The sequence below is a fragment of the Macaca nemestrina genome, chromosome 20 (assembly GCF_043159975.1).
Source record: "Macaca nemestrina isolate mMacNem1 chromosome 20, mMacNem.hap1, whole genome shotgun sequence".
Classification (NCBI taxonomy): Eukaryota; Metazoa; Chordata; class Mammalia; order Primates; family Cercopithecidae; genus Macaca; species Macaca nemestrina.
Window position 1 is genome coordinate 238812 of NC_092144.1, and position 18199 is coordinate 257010.

At 45.8% G+C, this 18199-nt stretch overlaps 1 protein-coding gene and 2 long non-coding RNA genes across 25 annotated transcripts in view; 1 reads left to right on the forward strand and 2 right to left on the reverse strand.

Moving 5' to 3' along the window:
• Window positions 1-18199, forward strand: part of LOC139360507 (disco-interacting protein 2 homolog C-like) — a 242982-nt gene that overhangs the window by 183876 nt on the left and 40907 nt on the right. The window contains exon 6 of one of the 23 annotated variants that reach the window (XM_071087924.1): window positions 8296-8521. The exons of 20 other annotated variants lie outside the window; for them this stretch is intronic. In XM_071087924.1, the coding sequence (XP_070944025.1) occupies window positions 8296-8354 (59 nt within the window). In that variant the 3' untranslated portion in view covers window positions 8355-8521. 2 more of the 23 variants (XM_071087925.1, XM_071087923.1) reach the window with 2 other exon arrangements.
• LOC139360512 (uncharacterized) overlaps window positions 1-18199 on the reverse strand; it is a 123783-nt gene that overhangs the window by 15495 nt on the left and 90089 nt on the right. The window lies entirely within an intron of this gene.
• LOC139360508 (uncharacterized) overlaps window positions 15940-18199 on the reverse strand; it is a 59322-nt gene continuing 57062 nt past the window's right edge. The window contains exon 3 of the long non-coding RNA XR_011617906.1: window positions 15940-17494. This is a non-coding gene — a long non-coding RNA (uncharacterized lncRNA). The remainder of the gene's footprint in view (window positions 17495-18199) is intronic.

An 18199-nucleotide genomic window follows, 5' to 3' on the forward strand; every position in this document is an offset into this window, starting at 1 on the left:
GCAGCAGAGCAACATGCCAAGAAGCCCGGGATGGGGAAGAGTTGGGAGGCCAGGCTGTGACTTCAGAGGTGCTGTTGCCTCAGGAAGAGGAGCTAGATGCAGAGAGGATAAATGACCACAGGTGTGACCACCGCCGTCCTTGCCGCGGTACGGGGGCCTTTGTATGGGGCCCTTTGTGAGCTGAGTTATGAACCAGATGAAGGCTGTGCAGGCGTGTGAGAATCCAGGCCAGACTCGACGGGTGGAGGCTTGGCAGAGGTGAGGGGCCAGACAGCCTCGCTAAATGTGCAGTGGCTCACTGCAGACAGTGCCCATCAGTCGCCGGACAGACCGGCTTGAACTTCAGCCCCCATGGCAGCTGCCTTTACCTGTCTGCCTCCACCTTCTGAGGCCTATAGGCGTCGCAAATGTGTGGTTTTTAAACAGATTTGGATGAGTTGTTTTCTGCACAACACACTTTGACAGACGGAGGCTGGTTCTCCACAGTGGCCCCAGGGACTTGGCAGGGACTGGTGGGACAGAGCCTCAGAGCACAGCACCAGCTCCCTGGGCGAAGACGGTGCCTGTGGGACGGAAGAAAGAAGAGGCACACAGTGCTGAGGCGTGAACTCTAGTTTGCTCTTAGACATGACACACATGCCTTCTGGAAGTTTGCATGAAGCACTGCTAAAGCCACCAGTGCGGATAGGTCCTTAGATCAGGAGACCCAGAACACAGTTGTATTTGAAATCCTTCACATGCTGCAGTCTCTTCAAAGAGGACTACAAGTCATCTCTAATAATGTTGTAAAATTAATTTTTTATTAAGTGCCATGGCTTTTTTTTTTTGTGTGTGTGGGGTAGGGCCGGTGTGTGACAGTAAAACAACAGACGCAGTGACACAGCTGGTGGGTGTTGGCTCTGGGCCCCAGTTGGGCAGTTGTATGAAAAGAAACCGAAAAGTCTCTACAGTGGTATGAACCGAAACACCTGGATTATGTGTTTTCATGTATTTGACATAAATGCACACATTTGTACGCTAAACGCACATTTTTCTATATGTAATAAAATTCACACCTTTAAATAGTTAACATATATTTTATTTTAGGACCTCCCCCACGATGTGAGGACTAATAGCCACCCCCTCTCCCCCCCGAATATTAAGAGCCACATCGCAGGGCGGTGAGGCACCCCTCGCGAGGTGGGGACTAATCGCCACCCCCTCTCCCCCTCTGGCTATTAGGAGTCACCTCGCAGGGGGGTGAGGCACCCCCACAAGGTGGGGACTAATAGCCACCCCTTCTCCTCCCGCTGGCTATTAGGGGCCATGGTGGACTGACAGCCTGTTTATGATATTGTGAGTAATATCATCTCCCTCTCTGGAAATTATGAACTCTTTCACAGATGGGTGTATACCCTCAGTGTGTACACCGTCAGAGGGTGTACACCCGTCTGTATTGGGAGTAATATCCTCTTCCTCCCTGAATGTTAAGAAGAATATCCCAGGACTGTTTGTACTCCCTGCATTATTGGGTGTCATATCTTCCTCTCCCACGTGGAAATTAGAAACAATATCACTGGGGGCATGTACACCTTCTGTAATATTTAAAGTAATATCATCCCCTTCCCTCCAGGATCATGGGAACAATATCCCTGGGGAGTGTACACTTTCTGCCATATATGTCATAATATCATCCCTCCCGCCTTGAAACATTATGAAGGACCATCTCACAAGGGGTGTACAACCCTTGGTGCGATATTGGGAATGCAATTATTCTCTTTTCCCCCGGCATATTTGGAAAAATATCAGAGTGAGTGTACCCCTCCTGCCATATGAGGATTACTATCCTCTTCTTCCTTTCTGGATATTAGAAAGAATATCACACGTGGGTTTGCACTTTCTTCGATATCTGGAGTCATGTCATCCTCTCTTGTTTTGAATGGCAAGAACAGTGCCTTGGGGGGGATGTACACACCCTGTCATATTGGGAGTAATATTACACTCTCCCCTCCTTGATAATTAGGAACAACATCCCATGCTCTCTGTCCCTGGATATTAAGAACAACATCACAGGTAGGTGTACACCCCCTGCGGTATTAGGAGTAATATGATTAATTATTAAACATCCATGATCGATATTAACAATTATCAATGATACTATTAATAGGATACTGTTATGGATAATTATTTTAAATATATGATTATGCATGCTTAAAATAATTGCTAATATTGTTATTTTATTACCAGCATCACTTAATATTGATTTAAGTAACAATTGCTGATATCATTATTTTATTAGTAGTGATATTACTACTGATTGTTAATGCTAATCGTTAACATTTTTAACTATTTTACTATCTTTATTGTGATTATTAATGTCGATGATTACTCTTAATTTTTCTTATATTTATTAATATTAATAATTAATAGACTTGTTCCTGATATCCAGCGGGGAGAGGATGATATCACTCCCAATATCGAAGAAAGTGTACACCCCACTATGATGTTATTCCTAACAGCCAGGGGGTAGAGGATGACATTATTGAAACTATGGCAGTGGGTGTACATCCCTTCGGTCGTCTTGTTCCTTATATCCTGGGTGGGAGAGGATGATACAACTCCCAATATCGAAGGGGGTGTAGACCTCCCCCGTGATATTGTCCCTAACATCCAAAGGTGGAGAGGATGATATTTCTTCTGATTTTACAGGGGGTGTACACCACCCCTATGATATGGTTCCTAATATCCAGGGGGCGAGAGGATGATATTAGTCTCCATATTGCAGGAGGTGTACACTCCCTAGTGATATTGTTCCTAATATCCAGGGAGGGAGAGGACGATATCACTCCCAGTATCGCAGGGCGTGTACACCTCCTTGTGATATGGTTCCCTATATCCTGGGAGGGAGACGATGATACTAGTGGCAAAATCGCAGAGGGTGTACACACCCACTGTGATATTGTTCCAAATATCCAGAGGGAGAGAAAATGATATGACTCCCAATATCACAGGGGGTGTACATCCTCCTGTGATATTGTTTCTTATATTCAGGGGGAGAGGATGATATTACTCCCAATATCGCAGGGGTTGTACACACCTCCTGCGATATTGTTCCTAATATCCCGAAGGGGAGAGCATATTACTCTCAATATGGCAGTGGGTGGTACACCTCCATTGTAATATTGTTCTTAATATCCATGATGGGAGAGGATATGACTCCCAATATCGCAAGAAATGTACGGCCGCCTGTGATAGAGTTCCTAACATCTAGGTGGGGAGAGGATGATATTACTGCCCATATCGCAAGAGTTGTAAAACCCCTTCGATATTTTGCATACAGTCCTGAGGGGAGAGGATATTATTCCCGATAGCGAAGAAGGTATACACCCCCCTGTGACACTATGCTTAATATCCGCATTGGGAGACGATGACGTTACACCCAATATCACAGGGGATGTACACCCACCCTGGGATATTGTTCCTTATATTGAGAGGGGGAGAAGATGCTATTGCTCCCAGTGACGCAGGGGCTGTGGCTGTACACCCCTCCTGTGATATTGTTCTTAATATCCTAGGGAAGAGAGGATGGTACTACACCCAATATCTCATGGGCTGTACGGTGTCCGCTCAGAGATGTGTGGGGCTCTCTTACACAAGTAACTCCTTCTCTAACTTTAGCCACATGCTGGTCATCCAGGGGCCTCCTAAAATCCAGGAGTATAAAAACAAGTGGAATTTCTGAGAACCAAAGATGGCGCATGGCTCTGGTTGGGCTGCCACAGGCAGTTTTGTGAAAAGACAGAGATGTATTTCTCATAGTCCTGGAGTCTGGAGGTCCAAGGTCAAGGTGGGTTCAGGACTGGCTCCTCCTAAGGCATCTCTCCTTGACTGTCAGATGGCATCTTCTCTTGTGTCCTCGTGCCGTTGTCCCTCAATAGATGTCTGTGTCCTGATCTCTTCTTACAAGGGCATCAGTTCTAATGACTTCGTTACCTTCATCACCTCTTTAAAAGGCCTATCTCCACATACAGACACATTCTGAGGTCCTTGGTTAGGACTACAACCTGGGAATATTGGGGTATGCAATTAAACCTGAAGCAGATGGGGTCTTATAACCTGTGTCACCCAAGCTCATGCCAGAGCCCCATGAGGAAGCCCCAGGTCCCCCCTTTGATATGCTTTAGCTGTGTCCCCACCAAAATCCCGTCTTAAATTCTCATGTGTTGTGGGAGGATGGAAGTGATAATTTGACAGCAGAGAAGACAGTTGCTGCCAGGGAGAGGAGAGGGGACTCCAGACCTCCGAAGGTTGGAGGGTCCCAGGCCCTGGGCAGAGCAGGCAGCCCCACCCCTGTGACACCCCTGAGGATGGCTCAGGAGTCGGAAAAGGTGGAATCATATGTAGAGGCTGGTTGGGGAGATAGGAAGTTGTTGAATGAGTTTTTAAATATTTCCATCAAAATTCTTACTGCACCCTTGTGTTGGTGGGGACCAGTGGCTTCTCCATGTGCCTGGCTTCTTCCTGGCTCTGACTCTGGGAGCCTGGCCTGGCCTAGGGCTGCTGGTTGGATTCATTGCTGGCAGCAGGTAGAAGGGGAGGAGGGAGAGGAGCTGTCCTCAGTCCTCTCTTACTCATGCCTGTCCACGTTAGCAGCCCCTCCCCAGGCATCCCTTGCCCATAATCTGGGGAGTGCTATTCTCACTTCCCTTGGGCCCTGCCCACCGATCTCCAAAGAATCCCGTCAGTGACTCCTTTTAATCACCTCTTTGCCTGTGACAAAGTCTTCTGGGACCTCCTGACTGATACAAGGGGAAGCCTGGCTATCTGTGCAACTTGTAAAAGTGAAGTGAGTCATTCACACTGGCATGTATCTACAAGTCACACAGCTTTGCAACTGGAGTGACTTTAAGCTCATCTAACCAAACCTTCCATGACAGATGAGGACACCCAGAATCATAGGATAGAAGTGACTTGCTCCCATCTGGGTCCGCCACGCTGAGACTCAAGCGCAGAGTCTAGCAAAGCACACTTCGTCCTCCCTTAGAAGGAAGATCCTACCCGCACGGCTTACCTCCAGCTACCCTAGGTCCCCCCACTCTCCCTTAGAGGGAAGTTCCTGCCAGCATGGCTCACCTCTACCTACTCTAGGTCTCCCCCACCCTCCCTTAGAAGGAAGGTCCTGCCAGTATGGCTCACCTCCACGTACCCTAGGTCTCCCCACCCTCCCTTAGAAGGAAGGTCCTGCCAGCATGGCTCACCTCCACCTACTCTGGGTTTCTCCCACCCTCCCTTAGAAGGAAGGTCTTAGAAGGCAGCACGGTTCACCCTCTCCTAACCTAGGTCTCCCCCACCCTCAGAGGGGAGTTTTTGGGTCAGTCACAAGACTACTCCGGACATCTGTAAGAACAAATGGTTTCCAGCACAGTCCTTTCCTGGGGTCTGCATTTTCCCTCTGGGATGCTTGGAAGTTGAAGGGGTCAGGCAATTCAAGTTCTCCCTGGTATCTCAGGGGCCACTGACACACAGGAAAATGTGCTGCTCTGCTCGCTGTTTGACTTTGATGGATGCAAATTTGTTCTAAATGAGCCTGACATTCATTAGCATGTAAACATATGTTACTGGTGGCGGCTCGCAGGGCCACATGCTGATGGATTTTATGGGCTGCCCCCGCCGGACATCACCAGGCTGCCTGGGTCTGTGCTGCTTCTGGCTGGGTCTGTGCTGCTTCTGGCTAAGGCTCCAGATGTTTTGGTGCACTGTGAAGTAGACATTTTCGCTACAGGGTTATGTTTTTTTCCAAAAAAGAAACACAGACAAATCTGTGAAAAGAACTTGAGTTTATGCGCCGATCTACTGGAAGGAGACTCTTAGAATGTCAGCTGCTCAGTGTCTGCTTTGACTCCCGGGCAGTTCTCTCTGTCCTGTGGCTCAGATTCTATGGGGCTGAATTATACATTTGATTCCAGTTCTGCTCAATATTTCCCCACAAGTAGTGCTGTGGATGCGACTGATGCCTTTAGAGATATCTGCAGCAGGAACAGTGCAGAGAATACAACACGCCATGCTAAAATATTTTGAGCTGAAAGCAATTAAGAAGCGCTCTGGCCTTCCCTCTAGTTTCTGAAAAGCACACAACATAATCATATTATACAAAGACAAAAGTGCCCTTTCTCCCCTCTCTGCCAGAAAGGACGCAGGTCAATCTCTGTAGACAACTTCAGACCCTTATTCAGGAAACAGCACCAGAGGAATTTACACAAAAATCTATCATTTATTGGCCTTCCCACAATTTGTTGCCCCCAATGACCCAAAGTCCTTTTACTTTGTCTTGGCACTTCTAGAAACATTGATTATCCTTGTTGAAGATGTTATATAAAAGAAAGCTCTGAGCTGTCTCTTTGAGATTCCCTCATTCCCTGTGTGTCTCCCATGTATATATGAAATATACATGCTAATAAGCCTCCGCTTGCTTTTTTGGGGGTTCATCTGTCTTTTGTTATAGGAACCCCAACCAATGAAGCTAAGATGGGTGGAAGAAAAGATTACATTTTTCTCCGCTGTAGTAGCATTATTCTAGCAATAGCATTCTTTTTTTTTTTTTTTGTAGATTTCTGTTGAATACACACACACACACACACACACACACACACACACACACACACACACAGAGCAATGTAAAAAGAAAGAAGTGTGGGGAGTCCTGATGAAATTTTAAGTCCCAGAGATACCTAAATATGTTGAGAAGTTGTCTTTAAACATTGATTTTTTCCCACATTTATTCTCATATTTTTGATATTTTTTTCTTCTGAGATACCATTTCTAGATTGTTTTCTCTACATTTCCTTGCAAGTCCGAGAGAGTAGGCTGGTTAGTAGTGTGTCCAATGCACCACCTCTGTCCTGGTCAGTAAAGAAATGTAGAAATAGAGAGGGATGTGACAGTCACGCTACACAGAGATGGAAACACAGATATGAGGTAAATAAAAACACGTGAAAACCCAGCATTTCTGGAACTCTCACCTACTCCTGTGCCGATATTCATCCTTCAGCTCTGCCTCCATTCTTCCCTTCTTTTCTCATGCTATGGGGTCTGCTTTGGAAATGTTATCTACTTTCATTCTTCCAAAGTCAAGCTTCTAGCTTTGGTTGGAACTGCAGACCCATTTACTCATTCAGCAAATACTTTCTAAACACATGGATAGTCACTGAGAATACCGTGGTTCACCAACATGGCCGTGGCCCCTGCTCTCACGAACCTGCGGCCTGATGGGGAGAATGGGCACTAATATGACAATCACTCTAATGGGTTTCTGATGAAGAATTGAGGAAAGCGCACCAAAGAAAGGGAAGCGGGATTCTCTAAATTTATGCTGTAAAAGAATCTGGCGTATCTTGGGATGAGAGGTAGAAAACCGATGCATTCTGGAAAGTATGATCCCCTTGCAGTCTGGAGAGAAGTAGAGGTTGATTGTTGAGGGGGGTGGAGTGTAGGGACACCACGGTCTGAACAGAGATGGGGGTGCGTGCAGAATGCCTCTTGCAGCAGGAATCAGGCACGTTCAAGGAAGTAAACACGGGAGAAAGTGGCACAAGACAAGAATGAAGGCAGGCAGGCAGGGGCTGGGAGATGATGGTAGATGCTTTATTCTTTTAATAACAGCAATAGGATGCTGTTGAAAGCACTTGAGGGAGGTGGGGAAGTGGGTATGACATGTTTTGTGTTTGTAAAATTATCACATTGTCTTACCAAACTATACTCCCTATTTTTTATTTTTAAATTTTACTTTAAGTTCTTGGATACATGTGCAGGTCTGTTACATAGGTATACATGTGCCATGGTGGTTTGCTGCACCTGTCAACCCATCTAAGTTTTAAGCCCTGCATGCATGAAGTATTTGTCCTAATGCTCTCCCTCCTCTTGCCCCCACCCCCCAAGAGGCCCCCGTGTGTGTCGTTCCCCTCCCTGTGTCCATGTGATCTCATTGTACAACTCCCACTTATGAGAACATGTATGTGGTGGTTGGTTTTCTGTTCCTCTTTTAGTTTGCTGAGAATGATGGCTTCCAGCTTCATCCATGTCCCTGTAAAGGACAGGAACCCATTCTTTTTTATGGTTGCATAGTATTCCGTGGTATATACGTGCCACATTTTGTATATCCAGTGTATCATTGATGGGCACGAGATATCCTCCTAACATGTGATCCAGCAATTGCACTCTTCGGTATTTATCCAAAGGAGTTGAAAACTTGTGTTCACAGAAAAACCTGCACGTGGACATTTATAGAAGCTTTAATCATAATTGCTAATTTTATTCCAGCTTTATTCATAATTGCTCAAACTTGGAGGCAACGAAGAAACCAAAATGTTCTTCACTAGGTGAGTGGATAAATAACCTGTGATATATCCAAACAATGGCATATTCTTTAGCACTGAAAGGAAGTGAGCTGTCAAGCCATGAAAAGACACGTAGGGAACTTTAAACATGCACGGCTACACAAAAGAGGCCCATCGGAAAAGACTAAATACCGTAAGCTTCCAACTAAAGGACATTCTGAAATACTGTAAGTTTCCAACTAAAGGACATTCCGAAAAAGGCCAGACTATGGAGTGAAAATATTCGTGGTTCTCAGGTGTTGGGAAGAGGGAGAGATGATAAGGTGAACACGGAGATTTTTAGGATTTTAGTGCAACTGCTCTGTATGATGCTATCATGGTGGACACATGTCATGACATATTTGTTCAAACCCATAGAACCAGCACCAAGACAGAGCCCTCATGTAAACTGTGGACTCTGGGTGACAATATGTCAATGTAGGTCCTTCCATTATTACAAATGCTCCTTCTGGGCAGGAGTGTTGTTAGTGGGGGAGGCTGTGCACGTGGGGGAAGGGAAGGCATATAGAAGGTCTCTCTGCACCTTTCCCTCAATTTTTCTGTGGACGTGAAACTGCCTAAAAGATAAAGTGTGTTTTTAAAAAATAAAGGAAAAAAAGGAAACAAAAAGTCCTCAGAAAAATCAAAGGAGAAAATGATCACACTGGGTGCTTCAGGTCAAAATGGAAGAACAAGGGCTGTATTTACCATCCCACCTGATGACTTTTTTCTCACTGCTTTTCAGCATTATTTTTGGAGTCTAGTCAGTGCAATAAGGCAAGTTGAAATATATAAAATGCACCCTTATTAGAAAATAAGATTTAAAACTATCTGTATCTGCAGGTGACATGATCACCTGTGTGGAAAATCTGCTGAAATCACAAAAAGCCACTAAAACTAATAATAATAAATTACTTACTAATAAGTGAGTTTGGAAAGTTTGCAAGATACAAGCTAAACACATAAGCAATATTTATTTCTTCATACACTGGCAAAGAAATAATTGGAAATGGAAATTTACAAAGCAATCTTATTTATAGCACATCAAAACATGAAATCCTTCAGACTAAATCTGACAAAAGATGTGTAAGATCTATACACTGAAAAGCAGGCAGTGATGCTGAGATAAATTAAAGAACTAAATACATGAAGTGATATACTGTGTTCATGGATCAGCAGGCTCAATATTGTTAAGATGTCAGTTCTGCGCTTGTGGATCAGAGGTTTAATGCAATTCCAATCAAAATCCCAGCATGATTTTATTTTTATTTTTATTTTCAGTAGAAATGAACTAGCGGATTCCAAAATATGTCCGGAAATTTAAAGAACCCAAAAGAGCTAAGGCAACTTGGAAAAAAACGGTGGAGGACTTACCTGAACTATAAAGATAGTGTGGTATTGCTATAATAAGAGAAAACTGGGTTAATGAAACCTCCTAGAGGGTCTAGTAATAATCTCACAAACACGTTACATATACATAGTGGATTTTTGAATAAAGGTTCAGAGACATTAAATTAGAGAAAGGACGATAATGATGATAGAAGGATTAAATACCGTAGGCCAAAAAGAGAAAAAAGAGCTCCTGTTAAATATCTTCACATTGTTGGTGTCACTCATGCAATTCAATTCACATTTTGTGGGTCTAAAAGTTGAACAGACTTCTTCATTCTCTTTCCCCAATTCACTCCACAGAGATGCTGGTGTCTTTCAGTGGAACTTGGAAGTTTGCTATTCTTCTTAAAATGACTCTCTTAGATCCTGTTTATGCAAGAAGTTGTGGGACTGTAACTTACAAATACTGTTCTAAACCTTGGAATCACACGTTCCCCTTTTTCTCTACTTATCGTTTCTAATCAGTTTCCCATTTCCTCTTTCTTCTTCATATTTACACTGCATTCCTTTTAGTTCAGGCTCTTGTTACCCCACTTGATCTCTTGATGTGGTCACCTGAATGTCCTTCGTGTTCCAGCCTCCTGGAATCCTTCCTTCATGACCCTGCAGAACTGCCCTCCAGACCCGCAGGTGTGACCCGGAATCAAGGATCTCAAAGCCGAGTGGGATCTGAAAGGCTATCTAGACCAATCCTCCATTACAGACGTAAACCTTTTGATGACTTCACTTCAGAGCCCAAAATATTTGCACTGCAGGCAGAATCACCGAAATCACTTAATGTGATGTTCAGCTTTCCCGTGGTATTTTCCTCTCTGCATCTCCCTACTTTCGGTCAGCCATTTCTCACTCATGACACCGAACCCTTCGTTCACATCACATTATTGTTCTTCTCCACACACACTTATTTGTTTTCTGCCTGGGTTTTTTGTTACATTATTCCCTCTACTGGAAATACCATTTTGAAAGATCTGACTACAGAATTTTAACGTATTCCTCAGAATGACTCACATATCACATACTCGACCAAATGGCTGCAGATTCTGTCACCTCCTCTCTTATCCTACGGCAACCTGGAGAACGTTCTTCTCTTAGCCAATAGGATTTATCATGGTCCTTCTTTATCTCAACAATAGTTTAGCAGGACTGAGAACTGGGAAGTAGATTTTTTCTCCCAGGGGTGAGAACTGTCTTAGTTTAGCAGCTCTCCCTGGGTCTCCATTCTGGTTGTAGAAAAGCAGCCCATAGGGCACGGTGGGGAGGAGAAGGGGAACTAAGCTGTGTTACATGAAGATGGACAGTTGTGACCCGTACTCCGGGGTTGGGAGTTGAGGCCCCTAGGAAGGAGCAGCTGTAAGGATGAAGACGAGGCATAAAAAGTGATGGAGGCCGGGTGCGGTGACTCACGCCTGTAATCCCAGCACATTGGGAAGCCAACGTGGATGAATCACGAGGTCAAGAGTTCAAGACCAGTCTGACCAATATTGTGAACCCCTGTCTCTACCAAAAATACAAAAATTAGCTGGGTGTGGTGGCACATACCTGTAGTCCAGCTACTCGGGAGGCTGAGGCAGGAGAATCACTTGAACCTGGGAGATGGAGGTTGCAGTGAGCCAAGATCATGACACTGCACTCCAGCCTGAGTGACAGAGCGAGACTTCATCTCAAAAAAAAAAAAAAAAAAAAGATGCATAGTAACAAGACTGCCTGAGGAGAAGAGACAATCAGCAACCTTTTCCAGGGTGGGATGGCTGAAGACCCTTTAAGAACAAAGGTGTCTACTTTCCTTCTTTAGGATGCTCTATCGTGATTTAATGAACCCTCCCAATCTACTATATTCAGTATTTGGCATGAGTCCATTTAGGGGAATTCTAGAAAACATAGCTGGCTGTTACCATCAGGTTAATGTAGATTGGGAGGTAGGGAAAAACCCCAGGAGACACGTAGGAAGGACAATACGTGAAAACAGAAGAAACTTGGAGTCAGTTCACCCTTCAAACAAAATCCAGTTTCCAGAAGACATTGTGAGGGCTGCTGGGTCTTCCTCACCTGAAGATGGGGGATTCCAGATAATTATACTTGAATCTCACAGGATGGGGTGATCACCACCAGCTCTCAAATGGGATGAGTTACAATATCTTCTATCGGGAGGTGGTAAATAAGAGGTTAGGTACATGTCTGTAGTCATCACAATTTTGTCAAGATTGCTCTTTTTACTTCCATGTCATAATGGAGTGCCAGATGCTTGTGGAAGTGATTGGCTCAGGGTCTCACCATTAAAAGTGGCAGAGGAAAGATTCCAACATGTTTTAAAAGCTGCAAACTGAGCTGACTCCCATCCATGCTGTCATACCGACTTTGAGATTTCAATCCTCCTGAAGGCAGGAAACTTATTCCATTTGCTTTTATACCCTCCATAACACTAGTGAGCAAGTTTTGCTCAAAGTAACATGGAATATTTTGCTGACTCAAGGGGAAAAAGAAGAGACTTAAATGACACCATCACAAGTCAACTTTCAAGGAACAGAGACATATGTAGCATTAGCTGTCTCAGTCAAATCAACACAAACATGCACGTTTATCCTTTACATGGGGGTAAGACAACAAACACAATTGAAAAAATGAGCCAAGTGTAAAAAATGTGTCACAAAGGGATGGATTTAGACAGGAGAGCAGTGAAGTAGGTTATAAAATGGTCAGCATAATCCATTTTAATGAATTATTAGCTGAAACATGCAAAGCATTTAGGATTTCTGGCAGAAGTGTACAAACACACCAAATGTTTGTCCGACATTTTCTTCACTGCCGCTGTCTTTCCACAGGGCTGGAGATGATGTTGACCAACAGCCTTGGGAGGAGAGGTTGCAGCTGAGCCCACACCCTCTCAAACTCCTTCAGACTGTTTCTGTTTTTGTAGACTACTTTACCATTAACAAATCCTAAGATTTACTCAAGCAGTACAGCAGTGGTTGGCCAGAGTTCAAATTTCTGATTCGAAGGAATCTGCACTCTGCCTGCCAGGATCGACTATTAATGGCTTCGTCCGTGGAGGAGCTGTGTCTTTGCTCACTACGGAACAGTATTGAGGCTTCGAAAGGTGTATTTTGCTGGTCACCTCCTGGTCATCCTTCTGCTCACCAAGAACAGATACTGTTCTCAGCCCCTTACATTTACAAGGTCGTTTAATTCTCACAAAGCCCTTTCAGATAGATGCGACTATTACCCCCCTTTTACAGAGGAGGAAATCGAGAGGCGGAGGACATAGGTGAATTGTCCCAGATCACAGAGCTGGCCATGGAGCTGGGACTTGCACCCAGCCAGCCTGGCTCCAGAGTTCACTGCCCTCCTCCTGTACAGCACGTGTGACCTGCAGTCATCACCGCCCAAACAGGCAGGCACTGCGGATAGCCAAGCACACCTCTTCCGACTTCAGCACGGAGGAAGGTTCGTTTTCATTCTGGTGTTCAGCTCAGTTAGGACTGTGTTTATCACCACAAGGACACACAACCCAGAAAGCTCAGTTCACGTGCCATTGCCTTCTACGGTCATGGTTTTCTACTTGTTGGCCTCATTTTCCTGCGCACTTGGCCTGCTGGGACGTGAATGATGCGTTACTACTTCTACAGAATGCAGGAGAGCAGGTAGCATGGCAAGGTGGGTGATTAGATAAGATTTCCCGACAGCTGGAAGCTTGAGGGAGACCCACGGTGGCCCCTTGTTATTCTTCGTGGACGAGCCGCCTCTGGGGTCGAGCGTGAGTCCCTCATCGCTGGTGCCAGGCGGTGTCACAGTTTTCAGCACCCAACAGCCAGGGCAGCTTCTCTCTGTCCAGCTCGCCCCGCCCCGCCCTGCCCCGCCCTGCCCCGCCCTGCCCCTCTCCTTTAGTGAGAGAAGTTCTCTGACTCTTGGGATTTTGCAGTCAGAAGAGTGATCATTACAATTTTCATTCTGAATATTGTGGCCCTGCTGGACTGCGGTGCAACAGGCTCTTTCATGAAGATTGGCAGAGATGCTGACGGCTAGGGCATCGGGACCGAGGGGAGCGAGCAGGACTCATGGGATACAGCTCAGAGAGAGAGGGAGCCATAGAAATGTGAGGCTGCTCTTCACATGGCCGCACTCTCTCCTGTGTCCTCCGTGGAACCTGTGGAGGGGGCGTTAGGCGCTGGCGCTCTCCGGGGCGTGAGCTCAGTCAGCAAGAGAACATCTGCCTTCCCACCCCCATCTCTGCAGCTGGTTCCTTTGCAGTTTTGATTTTTAGAATGAACGCAGCAACCTGCCCCATTCTGCTGATGCTGCAAAAAGGAGCTGGAAAAGAACGTGCACAGCTTCTCCAGTCTTAGCATTTGTTACCTTGTAGTTTGGGAAACTTTGCTGCCCCAGTACAAGAGTGTGCTGAGGATTCTATTATCCTGCTAGATTCTCCCAGGAGGTCAAGTTGAAAACGAGCTAGATGCGCTCTCTGTCTCTGTTTCTCTTGTCTGTCTCGTCTGCCTGTTTCTCTGTTCCCCTTTTCCTCTCTTTCTTTCTTCTCTCTCCCTCCCTTCCTCCCTGGCTATTGCTGCAAAGAATATTCTTGAATTTGTTTCTCCATATCTTCTGCCTTTCCTTAGAATACATTCCTAAGAGTCTAGTCATTGTGAAAAGCAAACGGCCTTTAGATGTTTTCCAAATCTAACAGATGGGGGTCCTTTCAGACAGAGCTTCATTTTACACTTTTATCAAGAAGCCCGGGGCTCCCTGCTAGCCATGCTGCAGTCGCCCTCAGGAGCTTCATGGAGAGCAGAGGACTTGGGGCTACATCAAGGGCTGTCTTTTTTCCAGTGTCCGGAAGGTATACTTTGGGGGGGGCAGTTGAAGTACGAAAGTGACATCAGCACTTCATGTATGGGATGGGTCGATCAAGTACAGTGTGCACCAGACCCCCAGACTGGCGCTGGGTGGGGACAAAGGACTCCAGTTATTACAGGGTGGGTTGGGCAGGCGGCTGCCCAGCTCTGGGGACAGATGCGTCGGCTCTCAAAGCCCAGGTATCACCTGTCTGAGACTGCACAGCCCTCCTCACCCCTTCAGTTCCTGAAGGGAAAGGCCCCAGGAGACTCTGAGGTGAAGAATGCTCTTCCATTTTCAACTCACCCACCGTTAGGGTTCTGCCCCCTCTACCCTCCAGCCCCCCAACTGTGAAGTTCCCGGGGTCCCTGGCCAGTGACTTGCTGAAGCCTCACTCTCCAGGACCTCTGTAGAGAGGCACCCTACTTGAATGCATGCTTCTCCAGGAATATTTGCTCTGGTAACAGCTGAGAAGAAAAACCCATCTCTAACAGTTTGATTGCAGGTGGGTGGCCCCGGGGCAAGTGATTTTGGGAAGGTGGGGCTGGCTGCTGCCCTGTGTCCTGACTTTTCTTCTGAGCCTTTGCAAAACCACTTTTGAGAAAAGTAATCGGGGTGGGTAACTCCTGGGAGGCATTTTCTTCTGAGTGAAAATCTGTAGAATTCCTGTCGTTGCGGGAGCTGTGGTTTTCTGTCAAGACCCCGTGGGGACCGAGGCTGCCCTTCTGTGTCCTGGCAGTGTGGGGCCTGTTTCTTATCCAGACTCTTCTTATCCAGAAGAGTCAGGTGCCTGGCCAGTGAACTGGCCAACTCCAATTTGTGTGTCATCGTATCGACCTAAAATGAAATACAAATAAAACGTCTCATTTCTGGCATGAAAGAGACCTAGGAAGGGCAGGCTTAGGGCCGGCTTCTTCACAATCCAACTGGAAGTAGGGTAGCCGGATCCCGGCATCCATGTCTCCTGCTGGGTGAGGGCCACAGGATCTCAGCACCCAGGGGAGGCAACGATGTTGAAAGAGGCTTCAGAAGAACTGGGCCAGAACAGTGGAATCAAACGGAAAAGACTGTAAATTCAGCCAGCTTGGGGAATGACCAGAAAGCATCTGTTGCCCCAGCAAGGATTGAAAACAAAGATTCCCAGCAACAGGGCCACAGCAAAGCTGTCTCAGCACACCTGTCCCGGACCGTCAGCTGATGAGAGCTTGTGATTGTGCCATCCAAGGAGACGTAGCTATTTGGTCTTCAGCTGGTTCTGGGCACAGAGGGTCTAAGACCCTTGGAATCTTCAGAGTGTCAGAGTGCCTTTGTTTACTCAGGACAGGCCTGGGAGCTGGGGACCCTTAGGCAGCCTCAGGGTAGGTCTGGGGTGCAGAAAGACAAAGGCGGGACTAGAGGGCTGGAGCTGTCAGTCTCCAACCCAATCTCTCACCTGGAGGGAGAGGGCTGGAGCTGAGTCAATCCCCAATAGCCAAAGATGTCATCAACCATGTCTATAGTGACCCCTCTAGAAAACCCTAAATGGTGGGGGTTGGAGAGCTTGCAGGTTGGGGAAAACCTTGACATTCTGGGAGGGCAGTATTCCCACTCACCAGGGACAGAAGCACTTGCAACCCGCCCCCGCCCCCCAGGCCTGGAGCAATGCACCTCTTCATCTGGCTGTTCACAGGTCCTTCATAGTGAACTGGTGACAGTAGGTAAAGGTGTTGCCCTGGGTGCCATGAGCCAGTCTGGCAAGTTATTGACCTTAAGTAGGAGGACATGGCAAGCCTGATTTTTAGGTGGTCGGTCAGAAACAAGGGAGACCTGAAACTTGCCATTGGTGAAGTGGGGGCCGTCTCATGGGTCTGAGACCTTGACCTGTGCGGTCTGCCCTAATTTCAGACCTGAGTTCAGTTGTAGAATACACAGTTGGTGTCCAGAGAGGGTGAGAGAAACCGCACACTTGGTGTTAGAAGAGGTGGAATAGGTCATAGGGCCTTCCGTGTCACAGAGGGCGGCCTCATTTGTATTTGTTTCGCCTGTAGTTTATTAATGTGAGAGTACTTTATTCTTTGAAAGGCTTAGAATTAAGAATAGAGAGAATAAAAGAAATCAGCTTCATAGAATCCACACTTCTTGGTTTTTAGAAACAATTTGTTTCTAGTTTGCATTTTAAGTAATTGTAATATTTAATATCACAAATGTATTATTACATTGTAATTATAACTATTTTAAATATTACATATTACAATATTTAAGAGAATCTAGGTGTTTGAGCTTCCTGGATCTATGGTTTGGTGTCTGGCATTAATCTGAGGAAATTCAGCTATTACTGTTACAAATATTTCTTCTGTTCCTCTTTCTTCCCCCTTGTATTACCGTTATGCATATTTTATGCCTCTGTGGAAGTCCCATAGTGCTTGGATACTCCGTTCTTTTTTGCTTTTCAGCTCTGGAGGTTGGAGTTGGGTATTTCCCTTTCTCCCAGGTCAGAAGGCTCTGATAAAATCCCACCAGGTTAGTCTCCACTTAACTAGCTTCTCAGGAAGGTGGACCTAGTGAAGAGTGCACTTGCATATTGAAAAATGATTCCTATTCTCTTTCCCCTGTAGTAAGTATGAGGGGATTTTTCTCTGATGTTTACTTCGAGAACCTGATTGAGCTTCTGATGATACAACTCACAAAAGCATGAGACCCATATGCACAGGCCTCCTGGAGGTTTTAACTCTCAGACGTGGCCACACCTCACCACAGCAATTTGTCAATTCCAGTTCAGGGTTTCCAATCCCAGCGTGGGTTCCTTGGAGCATTGTGCTCCAGTGTATGGTGATTCATCTGCTTTACCTGTCCAGCCAATCTGGGGACAGTGGCTTGCCGGTGACCTCACGTCTCTTGCAGGTTTAAGAAGAGCTGCTGATTTTTCAGTTTGCTCAGCTTTTTACCTGTGAGGAGGGAGTGACAATTCTCAAGATTATCGTGTACATAACCTGAAATTCCCCAACTCCATTATAGTGAAAAGTGTCTTCCCTTCCTCTGGCTCAAGAATTAAAATATTTTCATTCTCTGACACGTTGTACTCTGATTCCCTAAATATTTATAATTGTAGATTTAAAAACTCAGTTTTCTGCTGTATCAGACATGTAGACTGGCACTTTCCAACAGAATTATGAGAGTCCTGTTATAGAACTTGAAACCTTCCTTGTAGCCTCATAACCTTCCTTGTAGCCTCATATAAATATATAAACAGGTATAATTAATTTTACTGGTATATTTTTAACTCAAAATGCTCATACTATACTTGCAATAAGAAATACAAATAGGCCGGATGCGGTGGCTCAAGTCTGTAATCCCAGCACTTTGGGAGGCCGAGGCGGGTGGATCACGAGATCGGGAGATCGAGACCATCCTGGCTAACACGGTGAAACCCCGTGCCTACTAAAAATACAAAAAATTAGCCAGGCGTGGCAGCGGGCAGCAACTTGGGAGGCTGAGGCAGGAGAATGGCATGAACCCGGGAGGTGGAGATTGCAGTGAGCCGAGATCACGCCACTGCACTCTAGCCTGGGCAACAGAGCTAGACTCCGTCTCAAATTAAAAAAAAAAACAAATACAATATTTTCTATTTTTTATATTAACTGGCATGTCTT